General features: G+C 41.7%; 1 protein-coding gene across 2 annotated transcripts in view; it reads left to right on the top strand.

Moving 5' to 3' along the window:
• The window catches only part of PTPRT (protein tyrosine phosphatase receptor type T), a 453,762-nt gene that overhangs the window by 390,176 nt on the left and 39,833 nt on the right, over nucleotides 1–23,753 (top strand). Inside the window, exons 15-18 of one of the 2 annotated variants that reach the window (XM_040608978.1) lie at nucleotides 4–33; nucleotides 7,689–7,736; nucleotides 9,968–10,116; nucleotides 16,144–16,179. In XM_040608978.1, the coding sequence (XP_040464912.1) occupies nucleotides 4–33; nucleotides 7,689–7,736; nucleotides 9,968–10,116; nucleotides 16,144–16,179 (263 nt within the window). The remainder of the gene's footprint in view (nucleotides 1–3; nucleotides 34–7,688; nucleotides 7,737–9,967; nucleotides 10,117–16,143; nucleotides 16,180–23,753) is intronic. The other variant, XM_040608979.1, reaches the window with a different exon arrangement.

The raw sequence follows: 23,753 nt of genomic DNA, 5'->3' as shown, positions 1-23,753 counted from the left end.
TAGAAGAAATGCATATTCCTACTCCTATTACTTGTAAGTACTTGGCTGGGGATGGTGTTTCTTGAGCTTGTTCGCCCTGTGGTAATTTTGTGCTTTGTTGCATTCTTTTCTTTTACCACTTTTTTTTTTTTCCCCTACCATTCCCTTTATTCTTCTTGTCTTTCCAACAGAGTGTGTTTTATTTTCTCAGTTTCACACTGTTTTCCCTGTTTTACCATTGCACCTATAACTGTGCCTGCAAACACATAAAGACATAAATGTCCATCAATATGTTGGTTATGGTTTACAGTTCTTCAAATACTAATGGACAAACACAGAGGGTCCCAACTGCACCTTTTTTAATTGTCTGTCGTATTTAGCCAGGCAGCAGGGAAATTCACACCTGAAAGTTGTTGGGAATTTCTCGGCCATAGATATAAGCTTTTCAAAAATGTAAGGTTTCTGTCAACTAGAACTTGACATTATCTCAGCAAATATTCCCATACCTGGAGTTGCCAGGTTCTGAGTGTCAGTTTAGACCGTTGCATGATGAAGTGGTTCAGATACTCGGATCTAAATCACCTGTCCAGTCCTAATGACAATGCTGCATAATTAAGGCAGTTGTTAAGGCGCATGAAAATGCTTCACACATCAGTAATTCCAGAGCCATCTGTTGTCTAAAGATTGAGGGGCTGGAAAATAATCAGGGCCAAGCTGTTTCTGCCATGATAATAGTTGTCTGAGGATCCAGGAAGAGGAGGAGGAGTGGATCAATGATCTGAGGAACGAGTTCTGGAAAATTTGAGTTGGATGCCTTTGCTGCCATTAGAGGGTTGGGAGGGACGGAGAAGGCATCTGTTACTGCTGAGAGAAAGAGATCTCCCCTCCCCATTTCTCAGAAACAGCAGCTGTACTTCTGACCTAAACATTTCCCCCAACAGCAGCAACCTGCCAGTTGCCCGATATCCGACATCTACAAAATTGTCAAAAGGGCCATGTCTGCTCTGCTAGCCCCTACTAGTCTGCCACCCTGACAACCTCCTCTCTTGCCTCTTCCTACAGTTCATCTTTGTCTTGATCTTGCAACTTTGTCCTGCAGACACACCTGGCAGGCGTTTAGCAGGTCAGCGAAATGAGCGTCTTAATGTTCTACCATCTCAGTGGAGGCTGGCATGTTTTCCATGCGAGCTGATTTACATGCAAAGAACAGGGCAAAGGAGTTAAGTAGGAGGATCCCTACATACCACCTGTTGGAATGATTCTGCTTCTTGATGACCTATCTGAAAATGATGGAAAGAGGAGCTTTCCCCACTTGCTAGGTGTCTGAGGAGCCTAGAGACACCGTAATGAGCCTTGGCTTTGGCCGGTTCTGTAATGGTAAATACAGAGTAACTCCATTTCCTCTGGACTTCACACTGGTTCACCATGAATGGAATTTGACCTTAAGCAATCAGATTTCAAGAGAATTTTCACCAGGTGTTAAATTAGGGGGCAGTTTTAACACCTAGGTCCTCCTAGCTTTTTTACATTTCTGGCTACAGCCTTTGGTCTTCTGCCCCTTTCTCGGGAATGTCAGGAAAGTGCCCTCTGCACTGCTCTGCTGTTGCGGTTTCCTTACAAGCGGTCAGCACCACGGTCAGCGCCGGATCAGCACCATGGTCAGCAACATGGTCCGTCCCCACTTTTCCATTATAATTTTGTCTTCTTCCAGTAGGCAGGTTGTGGTCAGAATGTTCCTTGCTTTATTTTAGTTTGAGATTTGCGTATTTAAAAAGATGAATCATCTTCTGAGCCCTGTGTGACTCCTTACAGCTCCTTAGCAGCATTGCTTTAAGCAGTCAGCTGAAGATTACTCTGCTAGAGAAAAGCAAGGGTATCATTAAGCAGTCTTCTCTGTCTTGTAATGGCTTCTGTGGATCAATATACTATAACTCTTTTTTCTCAGGGAACAGGAGAGTGACTCAGGAAAAGCAAAGAGAGAAACCTCTTGAGGTCACCCAACCCTGAGGTCATAATGAGCTTCTGCAGTAGCAGGAACAAGTGCTTTAATAAGATTTAATAAGGCAGATGTACACCATGCAGCATATCACAATAGAGAGAAGCCAGAGGTATCACCAGGCAAGCTTCTGCCTTCATAGCCGCCCACTGAAGCACTCAGTGGAGATCTGAGCTCAGGATGCAGAAATCATGTATCTCCCTTGTATAGCACACAAGATTTTTTTGCAGAGTGCTCATTCTTAGCTCTGTCCTTATGGTGTCCCAGGTACCTCATCAAGCTAGCTCTGCTGGCTGGAGCATCACTATGGTAGAGGTAACCCATAAATAGTTGTCACACAATAAATACTTTGGTTTCAGATTGACATTTGGCCTAATCCCTGATCTGGCAAAAGCAAGCTGTGTTGGTTGTTTGGGATTTTTTTCCCTTGAATAGTCAGGGTCTGAGGGATGTTCCAGTAGTGAGGGAAGAAAGCAGAACAATCCATCAAGGAACATATGATGAAGTTTTATTGAGTTTCACATTTTGACTTTTGCATGAAATAGGATGTTTCGTTATGACTGCAGATGAAAATCTTAAATTGCTAAGGACTCTGTAATTCTTATCCATAGCTGATAGAAATTGCTACAGCCTTTTACAAGCAGAAAGATTTGATTTAATTTTATTTGAAATGTTGTGAATATAAGCGCATCAATAGGTATATATATAGATTTTTCAAAAATAGAATTGGTTTCCATGCTATGACCTTGTATGAGTGTTTTAGTCCTGAAGCAAAATTCAGTTTAATTAGTTACCAGTACTGAAAAGCAGTTTCTCAAGTAGATCTGCTGGCAGACCTTTAAATACGACCATATGGACTACATCGTTTTATTTTTAGTTTCAGTTTCTGGACTTCAAAGTTGTGCTGCTTAAAGCAATTCTTGTCTGCTTTCAGATAATTCCTCTCAACCCTTTGTCATCTGCTATACTGGCATTTCTTCTTGTTAGAGTCCAAAATCTCCATCCCGAACTCTTCTAAACAATTCTTACTGCTAAGTCTATTGAAGTCAGGGAGGCTTGTTTCATGAGTGTTTTACGGAGATGAGCTATAAGTGGTGATAAACTCTGGACTGGAGTTCTGCCTTCAGCCTGTCTTGTGTTCTGCTGCAACCTAGAACTGTAGAATCTGATTCTGTAAGATGGTTGAGAACCTGCAGCTTTGGTGAAACCAGTCAAAAATATTCATTTACAGGAAGAGCTCTTTTAGCTATTCTGTGAATACATAGTTATGGATAAATAGTTGTGGGATTTTGTATAGCATCACTTCATTAAAAACTTCCTACAACATATAAGGACGTTATTGTGGCTGAAACAGAAGGCTGTAGAAATCTTTACTACACTTTAAGTGGAAACAGAAACCCAGGAGGCTTCTGTTCCTAACTTGCTAAGTCGTCATGCAGGATTGACATAATTTTGTGTACATTAGTTTACCCATTATTAAAAGGTAGTTGCTTACAATTTGAGATCCTTGGACTGAGTTTGGTTTTGTGATGGGAAGAGAGGGACGAGGAATAACGAGTTCCCATGCTGGTGCACTTTTTGCATCACTGTCGCCAGGGTGATGAATGAACCTTTTCAGAGGAGTTACTCTGTATTTACACCAATACAGACGTTGTCTCAGTTTCGTACAGAATTGTTAGCTCTGTTACATTGTACTGAGGTTTAATGCATTGTAAGATAACGATGTGCAATGTAAGATAGCAACCCATCCATATCTGAAAGTTTTTGATATTTTTTTTTCCTAGCTGAAGCTGTAAAACAAAGACAGCTATTCATCTGGTTTAAAGGAGGGTTTGCATTTAATGATAGACACCTCTTTGCAACAGTACTTTCAGCTGCAACAACCCATATCAAGGCTTTATTATTCCCTCACCAGGAAAAGGAATGGAAATATTTTCTGTGTTGGGTTTGGTTGTTTTTGTGTTGTTTTATTTCTTTCGCCTGGGCTGGGTGATGGTTGCAGAATGAAATTTAATCAAGAGTGATATCAGACAAGAGAGGTATGTCTGGAAATACATAGATCTATGTATGTGTTACAAGCACTCGGTTTAATGTTATTTATAAGAAAAGGGCACTCAATGGCCAATATGTTGTTTTCCTTTTCTCCTGAACTGACCAGAGTGAGGACATGATTGCAATGTAGGAACCCCCTTCAACTCCCATCGTAATTTCATACCAATTTTAATTATTGCAGTGGTTTCAGCCAGGTGTTTCTTTCCATGGGAGAGATTCTGTCAAAGGTATTCAGCTAAATTTGTACTTGGATTTTCTGAAATAGTAGAGTTTGTGCTGAATTTACTTCCACCGTCTGTGGGACATTTGAAAAGAAATAAAACAATTTTATATATAGGCACTGTATAACCACATACGTACATAAATATCTCCATATATTTCAATGGATGGTGGGATCTGCCTGCACAGGTCAGCTTGCTAAATCAGAATTTTAAGAAAAAACCTGTTTTTCTCATCAGATGCTGGAAAAACAGAATCATGAATCAGTGGTTATGCCAGTATAATGAAAACAATTGGGGGGAGGGGGGACGACGACGACAACAAACCAAAACCACCCACATTAAAATCCAGAAAGTAAGTAATTGAGATTTTATTTAGAACATGTCTGTGTGGTGATTGCAACCCTAAACTTTGCAGAGGGCAGTGTTTGCTGTCTATACCAGCATGTACTTATACTGTACGGCTCTTGTAAGCACCTGTCTTGTCTAAAGTTTATATGCTTGCAAGCAAGTGTCCTCCACAAGCAGTCATTCCTCTGATCCAGTAAAGCTTAGAGAGCACAGCCCTAGCCCTACGTTTTTCAAGATCCTGTGTTTGTTTACACACAGTGCAAAATATTCAGAGCATCTTTTTTTCTTATGTCTACATTACATCACTTTCTCATGTTAAGTAATGTTTGCTTTTTAAGTAGAAGTGGTGTGGCTTGTCCTCAGTCTTCACATTGCCTCTGCCCTGGTGGATTCCGTCTGCTCCTGCGATAGCCTGTGTGGAGTTTGGCTTCACCATGGCAGGCGCTAAAAGGGTGCAAATAAAGCTGCCTTCACACTTGCCTGTAAGTGGCATATTTGCCCTTATAGCAGCTATAAGGAGCAGTAAGCTGCCTGTGTGCTTAGGCCAGGGACTTAATCCCAGCTCTGCTGAGGTTACAGGCTGAACAAGGGGAGTGTGTGATGAACGGCAGTGTCAAGCAGGGCTGTCGGAGCATGGGGAAGAGATACCTAACATGTCAGGCTGCCAGGAGGCTGTGCTGCTTTCACTGCTTATTCCTCTGTCTCTCTGTTTAAAAACCTCTAGCGAAGGAAATTTCACAGCCCACCTGCCCAGCCGGCTTGAGGTGGGCAGGCTGTACCGCATGGAGTTTTCCCAGTTTAGAATGAGCTGCCTTTCCCATAGCTTACCCTATTACTTTTTTTCCCAGCCCCTATAGAGAGGAAGAACAGCTTCCCTGTGGTGCCTTTTCATATGTTTGAAGTCCTATCAACCCTATTTGATTTTCTTTTCTCTAAATTAAAGATCGATATTTCCTTTGGCCTTTGCTTGTAGGTCATGTTTTCTAGATTTACCTTTCTTGTTCTGCCTTATTATGTGTCCCTTTGGCACACATCTTATTTGAAGTGCAGTATTGCAGCAGAGGCCTTACCCATCCTCAGTCAGAGCAAAAGGATTACCTGTGCCATGTATAATCCCTCCCTTATTTTTACACCAGCATGAAACTGTTCTTTCAATTGAGTTTGTGATCTGCTACAGGTTCAGGGGACAGAGATCATTTTGAATAGAATTGCTGTGTTTAACAAGTGCTCCCTGTTAGGTATTTGCATGGCTGATCGCCGCCTGCCTTAAATTTGTGCAGATTTAACCATAAATAATATGTGTGCTCCTAGCAGGCTGTTGTGCCCAAGTATCTAAAAGTGGTTGTATTTTGTAGCTTTCTTAAATTGCTTATTGAAAATGAGGGCAATATGCAATCCTTGTCTGTAAGAGGAAATTTCATGTTTAACTTACGTGATCTATACCTAATGTCTAAATTACCTGTGCATGCAAATCTACATTATAGTGTATATAATCCATCCTTGTGAAACATCTAAAATTAAATCTGTCAACGTACGTGTACAAGAGTTCTTTAGGAGCAGCAGTTAGAAATTTAAAATTCATGCATGTAAAATTGGTATAAAAAGTTAGAGCAGAGTTTGAAGCTGCTTTTAAAAAATAATCCCTGACGTTTATCAAAACCTCTGCAAATTGGGAAGGTGATCCTGCAAGTACTACTAACTGAAAATAGTGCTTGAGCATTCTGAGTAATGTCCATGGCAGTAAAGCCTTGGTACTTGATACTAAGTTTCCATTCCTTGACTGTTAAACTGGAACTCCCTCAATTTTTGTATAGTGCTTCAGCATTTTATATCTATTCTCCAGTAAAAGTTTCAAAAATAGCTGGACCAAATCTCCATCTTTTGGGGATTTTGTTTTTTGGTGTGTGTTTTTTTTTCTTTTTCAAAATTCCCACTTAGTTGAGGTTCACTGCCAATAGTTTTTATCCTTGCTTTAGCTGGGTCAGCTTCAACTGCCTAATTATACAGCTAGTTTCATTTTTTTTATTCTGCTTTAAGCATCTGTCTCATCCCTCCTGTGTGTGTATAGTGCTTGTAAACATCATTTCTTCATTTACAAACTCTTGAACTGAAAAGGGCAGCCCAGTAAAACCCATCCATGGACTCTTGTTTTCTTCTTGGCACATTTTCCTTACACTTAAATGTAAACCAGCCATTTATATCACCTTACACGTTTTGACATTTTGGTCTCCTCACCCTGTGTTGACTATATCAAACTCTTCTTCCAGATATCTGCCCGGTCCTTTATTTCTTCCCCTTTTCAGCTGCATAATGCATGAGATGGAAGTGCCTGCTCAGTGCTGGTGTCAGGCTGTGCTGGGCACATGCTGACAGCAGCCTGCAGCCGGCCTGTGATTGACACTAATGCACTGATAGCAGTTTCATCTCTGTGTTGCAGTTGTTGTGTTTAGGGGAGGCTGGTCAGTGAGGAGAGCAGAAGCCGTGTCACTGATGTGGCTTGTCAGTGATTCACAGAGATCTCTCAAAGTGCCCTATTTTTGGAAGCAGCATTTCTAGATAAATGCTTTTCCAATTCCAAAGGCATTTTGACGTGCTGGGAAATAAACCTCTACCTAGCTGTGGGTTTAAGTCACGTCCCTAACAGTCTAGAAAGTGCTAGTCATTTGATTTTATAATCCTTTCTATGAATTATAATGATAGCAAGGACCAAATAGGCTTAGTCCTGTGCTGCCACTCTATCCAGACACGTAACAGAGGCAGAGAAGGCACATTTAGAAACTGAGAGCCCCTTGATGTGTCTGGCAAGCTTAGCTCTGAAATCCTCAAAAGAGATCCATCTTCCTTTTCCCTCTAAATTTAGATGAAGAATTTTTACATTCTTGGAATAGAGAGGGAGAAAGGTGGAAACTGATAACATGCTGTTGAAAGAAAATTGTAGCATTTTCAGATGCCGAACAATTTTCCGTGTGGCTTCTCTCTGAATATGCGTAAGCGTTAGCTGGTCCGCCTGCAAGCAGCCTGCACAGAGGCGGCCGGTTTGTGTGTGCGAGTTAGATTGAGAACTTTAAACTCATGTCACCTTTTCTTTTTAGGCATTCAAGCCAGTGTTTTAGGGGCCTCTCTGTCTTCTACAGGACCAGGTAGAACTGCTTTGCATAGGGCTTTTGTCAGCAGGCCTTTGGGGACTGATGGGCTTGGGTTTGGGGTGATTTTTTCCTGCCTAGCACATGCAGAAATGTTATTGCTCATTCACTGAAAGAGGAAAAGAATTTGCCAATTCCAGCTCTTTGTAGCTTGTCAGCATTTCTAAACAGATACCAGGCAATGGGGCTTCCAGATAATTATTGCCACAAATAATTTAATCTGGATTTAATAAGGAAGTCACCTTTTTGCCTCACCATTTTTAAACATCAGTAGTGGTCATCTGTAATGGCTCACCCCAGCAGTCCAGAGTGCTTGTTATTAAGGACTTCTGCATTTGGGATTACTGTTTCCCACTGAGAAATTTTAATTCCTGTTGCCAAAGAATTCATATAGGCATGCATGATTAGCGCATCTAAAGGATTAAAATAACCACACGGCAGAATTAATACACTTCAAGACTGTTGTTGTTACCTCAGGTACCACAGCATAAAAAAAGGGGGCTCCCATGTCTGCAGCTCATAGTTAATAAATCTGACTGTGCTAACATTGCTGAACACTGGAAGTAAAGCTTTTAACATCATTAAACACCAGCTTTTTGCTTCATCACTCAAGGATGGTTCCCCTGTTTGCATCTTCATCTGCAGAAGTGGATATACCATGGAGATTTTGTGAGATCTAAATATGCACTCTAATTATGTACCCAGTTTGACTAGTGATGGGTTTGGATTGAAACCACTAACTGTAAAAGGCTGAACCTCAACTGGTTGAGCTGATGAAACAGATGTGTTTGTTCAAAAGTTTGCAGCAAACATTGGCTGTTTCTCCATAAACCTGTGCTCTCCTGGTCTGGATTATCAGCTTGCTTTAAAATAGTCATTTCCCACAGACAAGGCAAAGGTTTTAGTTGTCTTTGACCCCTCTTTGCAAATGAGTGTAACTGGCCTAGCTACTCATCTTGTGAAGGGCTGGGGCTCAGCTGTGCGCTTGAACTTGCTTGTAAATGCCACTCTGACATGTTCTGTGAATAAATGAAGCCTGTTGGAATATGTTGCAAGGAACACCTTTTTAAGAATCTAATGAAATTTAAAAGAAGGGTAGTACTTACTATAAGCATGTCATTTAAGTGAAGAAAAACCTCTTTGCAAAATTATTTACTTGTTAGGATTTTTTTTTCTTTGAGTTGGAGGAAAAAAGAAAACTAAAGCTCCTTCTTACAGTAATCTGTTTTTCTCCATTTTATTTTGTTTTGTTTTCTTACCTACGGAAATCATGTAAGCAAAGGTCTTTGCCGGTGCTAGGGATTTGTGTGATATTTTTTCAAGGTACGGATTGTAGAATGTCACACATTCATTTTTAAACAGTTTTGCTCTCTGATACGAATGAAGCACAGGGCAGTCAAATGTCAATGGAAGCTTAGCAGCTCACTTTCCCTGCTTTTCTCCATTTTCTTATTATTAGCTGTGCTTGCAAAAAAAGGAGCCTCTTATGTTCTTGGCTTTGTTAGTGTTTTCAAAGCAGGAGATATTTCTGCTTTTGCCAATATTTTTCATGTCTCAAAATAAGAAAAGAATAAGAACAGAGGCATATTTGGACACTTCTAAAAGAAGTCAAGGCTTTAATTTGCACCACCCTTCACTGATTGTCGATCCTCAGTGCAGTTTGGGTGTGTGTCAAAATTCAGCAGAGGCTGCTGTCCTCATTGCTCTGCCTGGGGACAGGGCAGGACTCCTGCCCCAGCCCTCAGGTCGCATAGGCTCAGGTTGCACTCTCCACTGGAGCACTCAAAGAAAATCACCGGTGCAAGGTGGCCCCGTGGGATGGATGCAGATGTCCCGTTTACCTCCTAGTGAGCGGTTCTGATTGTTGGCCTCATCCTCTATTCTTTCTGGAGCGGCTCCAGGTAGTGGCTGACACCCACTTCAGGGGCTTTCCCTATGCCACCCTCTTCAAGGATGACGTAGCACTCCTACTGCTGGGGTGATGCAGGTTGGTGCAAGATAAGTTACTGGGAGGGACAGCTAAGCTCAAAGACTGGTATCACTAGATTTATTGTGCTCCACAACAGTTACATTAAAAAGTTGTGGCATTTCTTTTCATGCGGTTTGTCACATGCCTTGCATGTCTGACCAAGTGGGATAATCATGGTTTTCAAAGTATTTTGTCATTGATTTGTTTTTCATGAGAGAAAACTGACCTTGATTTCTCCCCTCTTCAAAACACCCTAAAGGAAGCTAGCCAAGAAGCAGAAGGAAACTCAGACCAGCACACAGAGGGAGATGGGTCCCGTGGCTACTTCTGACAAGACCTCTACCAAACTGAGTGCTGTTCACAATGAAGAAGCTTTTTCTTCCAGCTGCCAAGATGTTAATGGATTCAGTAAGTTTAACTTGCTTGCAATGGATATGTCCCCCTTGGAGAGCTCTAGGTTCTGGAAAGAACCTATTCCTATGGGCACAGTATCGAGGGGCTAGGAGTGAGAGTGACCGAGATCATTGCAAAAGCTTGATAGAAATCAGTTGTCTGAAACGTCTCTGACACTGCCCCAATTTGAACTGTCAGATAGGTGGGGAGCATTCCTTCTGACTCTTAAATCTGCTGAGAATAGTTTATAAAGCCTGTTCTAATAACTACATGAGACAGTCAAAAAGGCACGTTTATTTGTTCTTTGGAAATATTTTTTTCCTTTGTGAGTAGAAAAGTCGAATCAAATCACTTAGCTGCTTGTAGGATGAAATAACATTTTTCTCTATGAAACTGTTGTGAAAGCAAACATGGTCTTCTGGTTAGAGAACTGGAATGAAAAGACAGGATTTCTTTTGTCTGTGTCCTCGGTTTATTCTTCACACGCGTTCAGTAAAACTAATGTTAGTTAATACTTGTAAAACACTCAGACCTGTAGCTGGAACAGTTTTGTGGGTAAAATGGCACAAAGTCGTACTTTAGACTCCCTAGATCCAGATTGAGTGCATGGTGGATTGCATGGTGGATCTGTAAACTTTTTCATATTAAATAAATTTTAACTTAGACACTATGGGAATGTCACTCCTTCTTTTGACACTTTAGCCTGCTAGTTTGAACAGGTAACAGCTCTGAAACACAAGTACGTACTAAAACTTCTGTCTGTCTTAAACATCTTTAGTGAAGTGGGTTTTCCCCTAATTACTAACATGGAAATGCTTATGGCACAAAATGTGTTTTATCATTGAAACCTTTCTTTGTAATCTCAGATTGAGTGGGACAGGCTGAGTGAATTCTTCTTTTCCCTCTATCTGTAGGTCATGACAAATTCCATCTGCATATGTTGCTGCTGTCACTCTGTGTAACATACCTGTGAGATGGATAAATAGGTGTTTGGGACCATCAAGGCTAGCAGTGAACATTTCTTTCTGATATTAAATTGACTTGAGTCGAGATCTGATTTACTCAGCTGCTGAGTAGCTATACCTCCTAAAGAGACAGCACGAGTTGTCAGTGGCTCGTAACTTTGAAAGACAGGATAGCCAAGGACAGCATTGTGACAGACATCCTAGAAACAGCAAAGGTAGCTTCTTCAAAAATTATGGGGAAAATGAAGGTTTTAACGCTTTCTTTAGAATCTGAATTTTTAAAAGTTTGGTTTGGTTTTTTTTCCAAGCAGAAATAAGAGAGGAGGCGAGCTTCAAATGTGACCTCATTTGTTTTTTTCCTTTGGTATTTTGAGAGACTAATTAAAACAGCTGAGTCATTTACTTGAGATGGCATCTATAGAAAATACATTGTATCTAATTTTGTAAAAAAGCATCCCTCCAGGTTTTATTTTTTTATGTTTTTTATTTTTAAATCAGTTAATCCTTTGCTTGTCTGACATCACTGCAGACTTGATCACTACTTCCCTCTGTAACACAGCCTGAGTCAAGCCATGGACCTATTCTCATCTTTTTTTCCTTTTTATATCTGTAAGAAACAATTACAAGTAAGTGTTCATGATTTCTCCAATTTTTTTACTGCCAAGTCTGGGATGCTGAGGTGTTGGAGGTAAGTTCTCTTACGTGCAGTAGTGTGCACATGCTGATATAGGAATTTTTTGGGTAGAAGACTTTCTTTTTAGAAAAAATGCCTTAATAATAGAGTTTAATATTTGAGAGTTTCTATATAGGCCTACTCTAACTTTTGAATAACATAATAGGATTACTTCTTAACCCTCCTGCTAAATAATGGAGTTTTACAGGAGGTTATCCATCTTAGCTTTTGAAATCAGCTGCCTGTCTCAAGCAGCAGTCAAATTCCTTCTTAAATTGTCCTTTTGCCTCCTGACAGCAAATAGCATTTACAGCCACCTCATGAGAGGCGGCCGTCCTCCCCACCCCCACCCTCAGTCACGGGAGCCCGAGTTGGCTGTACCAGAGATGTGGAAATACCCTGCTCCTGGAAGTACGTTCACTAAGAGAAGCTAAGCGTTTTCAGTCCCCAGATCACCTTGCTAGCTCAGAAAAGCAATAAAATAAAACAAGACAAGTTGTTAAGTAGGATAGCTCACATTTATTGAATGACTTGTGAACAAGTTTATCTCCAGATGACAGTGTCCTTGCAGGGCATGTGTCCTTGCCTCCAGTTTTTCCTTGCTGTCCTGATAATTTTAATGACTTTTCAGACAGAACAAATTAAAGGAGTCCCTATAGAAGATTTTTTTCTCCCCATAGTCTCTCCAGCTTGGTCACTGGTCTGCTTCTGCTGCAGGAGGACTTTTGCTGTTCTTGGGTGGCCCCCATCTGCTGCCTGTCCCAGTGCCTTAGCGCCCTGTCACCCTGCAGGGAGCTCCCACCTGGCAGTGCCAGCGACGGTAAGGGCTGCTGCCAGGGGCCGTGAAGAACAGCAAAAATGAGACGTTGCCTTCCTGCTCATCAGCCTCTCCTTTTCTGAGGACATATGGACCTGACCGTCCTACGGGCAACTGCAACGCGTAGGCAGACAGGCGTTGGCAATTCTTTCACCACGGAGAGTTACCGTCCTCCTGCCTCTGCTGCTGGTAAAAACGCAGAGGTCCTCACCTGCTCTATCTCAGCGTTTAAGGGGAAAATACTTGTATTTTCAGTATAAACCCATGTGAACGGCCTCACCCATAAAGTCGTGCTTTTTGGGTGCCACGGAAACCCTTTGCTGAGGCCAGCACAGTGCTCAGGAGCACACGGTCCTCTTGGGCCTTTGTAGTTTTGAATTCTGTCATTTGGCAGAGGTGTTAGTTGTCAAATGAAATTACATTCTGGAGGAACTACAGCCTCCGTGCTGGCACAGGGAAGCCTCAGGTCTTGCTGAAAAGTGGAAGAGAAATGGACCTTTATCTTTCCTGGCCCAGAGCAAAGCCCCTCATCCCTCTTCCCTTTCTACACTGTTAGTCATTACTCGGGCACTATTCTTACTGGTACATATGGGAGTTTAAACTGAAGAGATTTCTTGGACTCAGCCTCTGTCTCTGACACCATATGGAGTCAGAACAGGTGTTAGCTGAAAGACAGATTAGCCCATAGCTAGTCAAGCTTGTCTGGTTTTACCCAGGGATTATATGAAGGTGAAGCAGGCTCGTCGTAGTTGTTCATTTTCTCAAATATCTTGCTTTTTAAAAAGTACAAATATATCCTAAATCCATTAAAGGCAGATAATGGTACTTGCAGTGTCTGAGCGTGCCGCTCTTTTTGCAGGAGCATTTGGAAAGCAGTGGCACTTTCCTTCGAGTGGCACAGCACCGTCACGGGTAGGCACTGACTCGGTGCAGGGTTGTTCTGAAACAGGATGGCAAACTGGAGACAAGGTGGGGCTACAGTTATCCACCAGTATCTGCACTGACCAGAAGGGTGTGCAAGGGGTTGTTACTGCACATAAATGGTGCGCAGTTTGGAGAAGCAGCAGTACATGATCTCAGCGATGATATGATATGTCCTGCACAAAGGAACTGGTCTTTTGGCTTCACAATGCTAAAATGCCGTGGGCTGGGCTTGCCCAGGGGAATGCCATATCACCAGCATAGCCATCTTGACATCCTTATGGGGTTTCTGGAAGGAACAGTTTGATTCTGAGGATTTAATTTCTTAAAATGCAGCCAGTGCTGCTAGCTAAATGCTAGAGACTGATTTATTAGGGTGTGCTTAATTTTTGTGATGTTGCAGTTTGGGAGGAGTCTGCTTTCCAGACAATCTTCAGGACTGAGGCTGGTACGTGTTACATAGGCAACTTTAGTGTTACAGGCATGAGCACAGTTTGAAGACAGAAAGGAGCCCTCACCATTCTGCATGACTAGAGGGATCTGTGTGGCCTGACATGCCACTCTAGGGAGTACAAAGAGAATTTTTAATGAAGTCGTAATCTCTACCCTGACATGAAATCATCTCTGGAATGTGCTTGTAAGAACCTCTGGATAGGAAACAGCACTGCATACATGTCTCATTATACCAGACGCTACCGGACTCATTTTGGGAATGAATGCTCCAAAGTTTTGGGAAACTTGTCTTTTGGTGTGAGGTTGGGGTTTTTTCGCCTTTTTTCCTTTGAATCTAGAAATCACCTATTTCACAAATACAGTTCATTACATAAACCTTGGTTGGTAACAGTTTTAATCAGACTCACTGATGTAAGGTGTGTATCTTCAGCAGCCCAAGTAATTTATTGTTAGCAGTTCCTGGAAAGGAATGGCCAAATGAGTTCCTGTATACTTCCAAATTTCAGAAAATCTGAGTCCTGCTCCACACTCTGACTGTTGACTTGCTCTGTGACCCTGGGCAAACAAATTACTCTTTTTAGACCTTGCTTTATATATCTGCAAAAGTGGCCGTGTTCCAAGTACAGTAAAAGGAGGGTCTGGTTTAGGCTGAAAAACACAGGGGAGAAAGTGTAAGAGGTCCCGAAGGAGAGATGCTTTATGGCTTGAAGGCAGCTGGGGCAAAACTCCAGCAGACTAAGCTATGAGAAATCTGATTATTTTAATGTGTTTCCAAGTGGTGTAACTCTGAAAATATAGCAGGAGAATACAGAACGAGAGCATGTTCCTTTACTAGATGATTATAAAGTGCTTAGGAGGTAATTCTGCTGACTTTATGAAACTCCCTAGGCTAGTGACTTCTTTGGTTCACCCCGTAGAATAACTTGGAAATTTTAAGTGGTGTTTGCTCTAGAGACACAAAAATTGTTCCTGAAATTACTTTGATGTATACTGAGTTTTATCTAGTTCTATTGGATTATGGAATAGTTTTTCCTGTATTATCTATTGTCATCTTGCCGATGTGCTGAGATTTCTATTAGCTTGTTTCCCAATATTCTGAGGAAGATATAAATAAATGCCTGTAACTCTGAGAGTGAATGTGGAATGATAACAAAAGTATATGCCTTCAGAAATGATGGATTGCTGTAAGAATGTATGTGTATGCTATTGTAGATATAAACCAGCCTCATAAATTTACTATCAAGAAAAGAATCTACTGTGAAGATGCTGAGCCCTGCCTCCTTTCCATAACTAATTGATTAATATGAAAATAATTTGTGGATTCTTGTCCACAGAAAGCTAATGCTTTAATGGAAGAAGGCAGGGATGCTCGTCCTGCTGAAAGAACCCAACTCACAGGGGAAAGGATTATAGGATTTGCTATGAACAGTCCTGGGCTGAATAAAAAGTCCCTTGTTATTTTGTATTGTTTTAACAAAAAAATTGCTACCCTAACTGTGTGTTTGTGTGCTAATAGCGTACACTGTGTTTCAGCAGGCTTATTTTACTGTTAATACTGCATTTGATTCTCTGTAGTTTGTATTTTGGAGGTCGTTTTTAAGGACCTTTCTCCTAGAGACAAAAACGTAGCTTTGTTACTTTGGTTAAAAAAAGGTTATCTAGAGTATAGTCCTATATGTGTATCCTGTGTAGGAACACATTGATTTACAATAACTGTAATACTATATTTGGGGTCTGGAGTGCTTATATTAAAGAAAATCCATCAAGATGACAACGTAATAAATGTAATATGCATGTTGAGATGAAAAATATAATTCATTTTGATAAGCCTTATATATATCCCATATTACTGTGTTCTTTGAGGAACATTCTCCCTGTTCTCTTTCTCTCTCTTAATATATGTCTAAAGTCTTTTCCTTATGTCTTTCCTACCTAGCATCACCCTCTCCTTGTTCATTTTCTGTCCAAAGCAAAACCCTTCAGAGCAAATCTTTGTTGAATTCCTACTACTCAGGTACTAGTGCCAGACTTTTCTTTCATTTCTAAGTTTTCTTTGCTTTTGTGCTTTTCCCAATATGACCTGTAGACTGAATCTTCTGCGTGTGAGACACAGCTAACCTTGTTTTCATTTTTTGTAACTTTTTTTTCCTATTGATCTTCTGTTGATTTCCATTGATCCGTGTCGTGTGGGTGAACGGAATTCCATCTCAAAGTATCATCAGACACTGTTCCATCGACCACGCTGTTAGGTAAGAAGACAGGTATGGTGTATTGCGCTTCACTGGAGAGCAAGCACACTTATTGTATCTTGAAAATAACTTGGAGAGAGCATCGTTAATTGGCTGGGCTCCAGCATCGTAATCCTGTGGTCATGTGTTACTTGGAAAGCTTTTTGTTTTACTCATGCTTTATTATTGCTATTAATTGCTATTTTCATTTTTAAAAAGGAAATAAGCGTTCAAAAATTAAGGTTTAGGAGTTCTATCAAGTACTTGTTGTTTCGTTTTGTGAATGGGATTTGACATTCTGGGCCAAATTCCCACAGGCTGCCTTGCCTTTGGCTTAGTGTTGATTCACATATGTGGTTGTGCCTATGCAGCTGGCGTGTAATCATAGACCGTTTGGGTTGGAAGGGATCTGTAAAGGCCATCTAGTCCCACCCCCCTGCAGTGAGCAGGGACATCTTCAACTACAGCAGGTCACTCAGCCACATCCAACCTGACCTTGAATGTTTCCAGGGACGGGGCATCTACCACCTCTCTGGCAAACCTGTGTCTGTGTTTCACCCATTAAAAAAAAAAAAAAAAAAAAAAAAAAAATCTCTTCCTTCCACCTAGTCTGAATCTACACTCTTCCAACTTAAAACCATTACCCTTTGTCCTGTGAGTGAGGCTCAGCCACCTGTGCCTCCAGGCTTGCAGATATAAGCGGGGGTTTGCATGTCCAAAGCAGGTAGGACATTACAGGTTTAGACTCAGTGCAAGTATAAAGGTTATTTAGAGAAATTAGAGGCTGGGTTTTGGCAAGTGGACCCACCTGCTAAGAGTTAAATGCTAAATATTCAAGCAGCCTGGTATAGATTTGAGAGAGTAAGAAAAAGGCAGGTTCTGAGAGGCAGAGGCTGTTCTGCAGCTGCTGGTAACTAAAGAGGTGACTTTACTGTTCAGAACCTCTGAAAACTGGCTTTTCTTGTTAAGATGATAAATAAAGAATCCACTGTGTGGCTCTTAGCTTTTGGATTTTTACAAATAATACATTTTTACAGTAAGTTAACAGGGACAGCAAAATTGGCAGAAACTGTTAGCTGATAGAAGAAGTTATACAGAAACTTACTGGAGGTGTATGTACCCTTGAAAGTGAGTAATAACAGCTTACAACTTCAGGCTCTCCCTGGAGGGTGCTGCCTCTCGGTAGAATTTGAAGAAGGCAGTTGTGGGCTGCAGCACAAACAGCGTGACCACCAGGTCAAGGGAGTGGTTCTCCCCCTCTGCTCCACTCTGGTGAGACCCCCCCCTGCAGTGCTGTATCCAGCTCTGGAGCCCCTGACATCAGAAGGACACGGACCTGTTGGAGTGAGTCCAGAGGAGGCCACGAAGATGCTCAGAGGGCTGGGGCACCTCTGCTGTGGAGACAGGGTGAGAGAGTTGGGGTGGCTCAGCCCGGAGAAGGGAAGGCTCTGGGGAGACCTTAGAGCAGCTCCCAGTGCCTAGCGGGGCTGACAAGGAAGCTGGAGAGGGGCTTCTTACAAGGGCCTGTAGTGCCAGGACAAGGGGGTGGCTTTAAGCTGAAAGAGGGGAGATTAGGTTACATGTCCGGAAGAAATTCCTCACTGTGAGCGTAGCGAGGCACTGGACCAGTTTGCCCAGAGCAGCTGTGGTGCCCCATCCCTGGCAGTGCCCAAGGCCAGACTGGAGGGGGCTTGGAGCAGCCTGGGCTGGTGGCAGGTGTCCCTGCCCACGGCGGGGCTTGGAACTAGGTGATCTCTAAGGCCCCTTCCAACCCACGCCAGTCTATGATTCTGTTAATTCTATAATTCCTCTGCTATGAATTAGAAAGATGATGTGTTCTTGATCAGAATCTAACCAGTGCTATTTATCAGCCCTGTCATTTAGGATTATCTACAGTAAATGATCGCTTCCAGACACACCGATCTACCATGGCTGCTTTAAGCATTACTCTGAGCCTGTTGAAGTTGCACAGTTAGAATAGGGAGAAATTACAATTGATTGTTTAAGTGCCTTGACTTACAGACTAACCACCAGGACATAGAGGCTTGGAGGGACTACCACAACAGACACATTTATCCCGCTATCTATCAAAATGCTGACGGCAATGACTGAGCCCCCTTTTAATGAGGTGGGGAAGTAAGGGAGTCCTTTTTCCAGGAAGTTTGTTCTTGTTTCCCAGAAAGTCAGTGTTGTCAATAGAAAAGTCTTAAGGTAGACTTACCTCTTGGCTCTGCCTTAGGAACAGGGCCCAGAGTTGCAGTTTGCTGGAAGATGTCAAGCTACTCTGAGGCTGGTACTTGGCACCTGTGAAAGCTGGACCCTCATTTGAGAGCGCTGTTTTGCCCTCCCTGTCCTGATAGTGAGAATTACGGTGTGAACTTCATAATCTGAAGCTCAAAGAGCAATAGGCAGATTGTATCTGGACTTCTTATGGGGAAGTAAAAGCCAAAAAAGCCCCCAAAACTTTTGAAATCCTCAATTTTGAAGAGGAAAAAGAGGAAATAGGAATTCAAATTACCTTGTGCTTATGTATTCAAAACTCTTTTAAACTTCTACTGTTATATCTGAGCAAAGATTAATATCCCTGGTTTACACCTGGAAAGTTAAGTACAGAGCACTTTTGAGGCGTGATTTACACAGACTGGTCACACAAACACACCCCAACACCCCCCAGTTCCCTCTGATTTTAACAGCCACAGGTGCTGTGAAACAGTCCTTGGCATTGAAGAAATTTTTGTCTTGTGACTTGAAGACAAATTAAAACCTTGGCATTCTGGCGACTTAGATAGATTCACCAGACATTGGATGTTGCTGTATGAGCAAAATAAGTTTAATTTTTGATATTTATTAATATTACTTCCTGGGAAAGATAAAGAGATCTTAAAAAGGGCATCAGTTATCGCATTACCAATATCCATCTCTGGACACCACCTGCAGTCCAGTGCTATTTGTTCCCATCTGTTATGCCTTCTGCTAATAAATGCTCTGTATCTGCAGGAGTGGATGACTCCCCAGGCTTGGCTGTGACATGATTTGTTGGTAGTAAGGTATAAGGGATTTTAGTTTTGCCTGTACCCTACCCCATGCTTGATTAATACTTTTTTTCTGTAACAGATGTTTTTGGTTCCATAATTTTCTCTTCCAGTTGTAGAAAGCTCTGGAATCAAATGTTTTGCACATCTTCATTAAGAAAGTGAATAGATAATACTAAGAAATAAAGAAGGGAGATTTCCCTATTTTTAACGTTTCAGTAAGGCCCATGTGGTACCAGTACTGTAAGGCATGAAGAGGAGACTGGGTTTGGAGAAATCATGCACGGCCAGTATCTCTCGAAGATGTTTGGCAGATGTCATCAGGGCAAACTTTTCAGGGGAACCAGCATGTCCTTCCCTTGCATCCATTAACATCTCTCAGCAGTATGTAAGGACATTTACCCTTGTTCTCATTTCAACTGCTTGAGAGGATCCTAAGAACAAGAGTCACTGCCCTCCAGAGAGGGTGAGGACCACAGCACCTTGTAGTTTCTTCAGATGGGCAGAATGAGAAAGCTCACTGTCATGGAGTCTCACACAAAAACTGACTTGTGCTTAAGAAAAACGTAGAATTTTGCCCTGAATTTCAGTCTTCTGTAGCTCGTGTGGGCTTTTGCCTGTGCCTAATCAATCTGCTGTGGGTATATCTACAACCTAAGTTGGAAGAACTAAAAAGGTATTAGGCAGCTGATGGTGCTGCTTTAGCGAGTATCACCATTACTGGCTTTTTAAATTGCAGGACGAGTTACTTTTATGCAATGGAAGCTTAAACATTAATGGCTTGATCTGTTCAGTTTTATCTGTAGCCTCCGAGGCCACATCAGCCTCTAAGGAGCTGTGGGAGAGGCTTTCACACCAGCTCGCTGTGCTGATGTTGGCCTGCAGCAGAATGGGCAGCGGAGGTGCGTGCCCTTGTAGGCTGCTACTCGAGCTGAATTTCTCTCACATTTCTTTCTGCCTGCAGATGATCAGGTGGCTTGGAAAACTCTCCTTCAGTCTTTAGCGGCTCCCAGTTTTGTGTGCTATGTTGAAGCTGCCAGTAGCTTTTCAGCTGTAAGTACTGAAGTGCTCTGTGAGGTCGGCAGATCTGGCGGCCTCTTTTCACCAAGCAGGCAAAGAGAGATTTCACCTGGTGAGGTCCATGCGTTTGAAGAGCCGCACTGTTACACGAACCCAACGGTCCCAGGTCTTGGCCCACCTCACCAAAGCATCTTCCTTACATCTTTAAGGGGATTTTATTTCAATGCTAACGGATGAAAAACCCATATGCAACAGTTTATATAAGATTAGAATACTCTTGTGTAAGGTGTTTACCGAGCAGTTCTTAAAAATCTCTTTAGAATCTAGAGAAAGTTACTTTTTACAGCTTTTTTAATTATGCACATGAGGCTGCTTCATAGCCTTTGAAATGAAAGATGCATCCTCCAGTCTGTCAAACCTGGTGTCAGAAGGTTTTTCTTAAGGAATGAGCCTTTTTATAGCTCGGTTGATATCATTAGACAAATTATGTTTTGCCTTTGGTTTGCCATACCGCTGTTTGTATTGTGTATAGCATATTATAGCTGTATATTTATCATACAATAAAGCCTTGATGCTTGCAAAAAAAAAAAAAAGCAAATTAATTTTACTAGCTTGCACCACATCCTTGGTATAAGGGGAAGAGATATTAGCCATGCTGTAGTCATCCTGGGAAGATGTCAAATAATTGACAGCCCTTACTGTAGTGTAGAGAGACTGGATGTGTGTGTAATTAAATCTATCACAAACACTGCTAAAAATAGAATTTATTTTGTGCAAAGGATGTCTTACTATGTTACACACTTGCCAAGGCTAAGAGAATAAAAATATAAACAGAGATGATAGGCTTGTCATTTCAGACACAGAAGGAATTTGTGGATATTACAGCAAAAGTTTTGAAAGAAACTTCTCTGCATGTAAAGATGACGTGCCAGTGCAGCATTGCTTTTAGCTGTTTGAGGCACAGGTTAGTTTTCTGGTCAGAAGGCAACAGGATACTCTGCGTCCAGATATATCTCTCTCAGGCTAACAAAACTGTTCATGAAACAAGATTACATCTGTAAAAGGATCTAAAGTTTTAATCCCCAAAGGTGGTCTGGATGAGCAGGTCCCCTCCCAGCAGCCTTACTGGGATGTTGCACGGGGGTCTGATCATACAGAGCCACTTCCAGGCTGGGAACCTAATTTCTTGGCTGCTCTTCATCTTATCTGTGACATCTATGGAGGAGTTCCTCAGTTTTTCTGTGGAGGGAGACATATTTATTTTACTCATCTGGGTAGCAACAGAAGTATATAATACAAGGTGTTGTAACACCAGGCAAGCAATAATATCTCAGCCTTAGGGCTACTCATCAAATGGAGAAGGATATCTCCTAGTTGGAGGTGACCACCTGCTTCAGGTGTTCCCTGCACGCTGCGCTCTGTTACGTTCCTCTGGGCAGAGTAAGACTTCAGCGTTTACTTCAGCAAGTTCATGATTATTTCTCCAGCAAAGAAGTGTGTCACAGGTGTGTCACACCATTTCATAAGCACAGAGAATTTGTGGATACTAAAAGTGGTGTCAACATTGTTGAATGTGATTATCTGCAGTTACACATTAAACAGAGAAGCTGAGATGCCTAAAGAATTTCCCAATCGGGGCTAGTTATGTGGGAGACAGTGAATCATTGATTTAATGTCTTATACAAAATTTCAGGGTACTCTGTGTACTCTTAGGCTAGTAATGAAAGTGCCAGCTTCCCGAAATCAAAATATCTGTGTTGGCAAAGCATGTTGTATTATACGGAGTAAGAGTCTTGCACTAAATAGGGTTAACAAGATGACAACATATTTTGCTATTGCAAGGTGCTAATATTAGAAATGATCCAGCATGTTTCCAGCAACGTGCAGAACACGTTTTTTATTTACAGCTGCACAAAAAGAACTGTGGAAAATTGGAAATAGTTCTAGGAAGGAACCAGAGCCCTGAACAACTTGCCTTAATGAGACTTCAGAAGATCTCAATTGATTTACTTTATCAAAGAGAAACTGAAGAAGTGATTTGATCAGTGCCTGCATGGGTCAAGTTTTCAAATGCTCAGAGGGCTCTTTAATCTAACAGAAGGTATAATAAGATTCTGTGCCTGCAAGTGAAAGCCACGAAAAATCAAATTGCAATTAAGAAATGTTTAGACAGGAAGGGTAATTAACCGTTGCCACAACTTTTGGGGTCAGAATGGAATCACCGTCTCTCGGAATGTTTTAATTTGGATTATTTCTTGGAACTGTATCCCATCTTTGGTATGCAGGGAAATATGGTGGTATGTGTTCCAATCAAAAAAATGTGGACATATGACTAGAAATAAGATGTGCATATGAAATAGAATCAAAAAAACCCTGATGCACGATTCTGTATGTTTAGAAGTTTCTGAGTATTAGTGTGAATTATTTCAAGCATCTTTAAAAAAATAATCTCTTTTTTCATTTGCTGTTCTCACTGAAAACTCATAAAAGGCACACATGCTTTAGAAGCAGTGCTGAAACCTCAGTGAAAGTCTTGGCCAATTTGTCTTACAGATTCATCGTCATTTGCAAGGGAATGGAGGCACGTTTGCGAGAAGGGGATGGAGAGAAGGGACTACAGAAAATTGCTGTGACTTGCCTTTAGTGCTACAATTAAAGTAGAAGTCTGACTTTGCTTGAGGGGATGGTATTTTTGTTCCTTTCCAGTAATAACGGTGCCAAAAGGAATGAGATGGGGTTTATAGCTGCAACCTGGGGGAAAAGCAAAGCCTGTTTGCAAGCCCTCCAAAGACCCTTTTGGTTGATTGTCCTAGTGAGAGATAAGTTTGCTGCTACCTCCCCTCCTACCTGCATTTTGAATTGTTCCCAAAATTGCTGTAAACAGCACATCTTGAGAGAAGGCATCATGCCTTGTGTGAGCACCTCATTAACTATGCTGAGGTTCAGACTCATGGTGTGATTAGACAGAGAAGGAACAATATGTTTTTTGCGTCAGGCTTTATTAGCAGAGATAGGAACGCTAGGCTTGCCTCATGCGTAGCAATTTGTCTACGTAAAAGCCTCTCTACTCTTTTCCTGGCACAGATAAAACGCTGACGGGTATAACTGACAGCCATCCTGAGCTGGTGCAAGTGTCGGGATTGGGTTTTCTTTCAGGTAGCGCAAAGGCCATTCAGGATGCATTTGTCATGGATGTCCAGAGGAGATCATCTGCCTAGTTCCAACTCTGTGTGTCATAAGCTTCAGAGTAGGATGACCCAGATTGTGTGATACTTTTTTTTTTTTTTTTTTTTTTTTTTTAAAGCAGAAATGCTTGGCTGGGTAAGGGGCACCCAAATGGTGTGATGCCATGGACCATGCTGCAAGAGCTGTTACTCCAGTCAGTGGGTTTTGTACTGTTTTTTATCTGTCTGATCAAGGAGACGAGAAGCACAGTTGTCACTATAAACTCAAGGGCCAGAGTCAGATCCCTCTTTGCTCCTGAGCAGCTTCTTCTAGTTCCAGATTAATAACATGGATGCCTACCTTGAGGGAAGTTACTCT

The sequence above is a fragment of the Falco naumanni genome, chromosome 10 (assembly GCF_017639655.2).
Source record: "Falco naumanni isolate bFalNau1 chromosome 10, bFalNau1.pat, whole genome shotgun sequence".
In the NCBI taxonomy this organism is placed as follows: domain Eukaryota; kingdom Metazoa; phylum Chordata; class Aves; order Falconiformes; family Falconidae; genus Falco; species Falco naumanni.
Note: the sequence above shows the minus strand (reverse complement) of the source record. Positions and strands in the feature narration are given on the sequence as shown.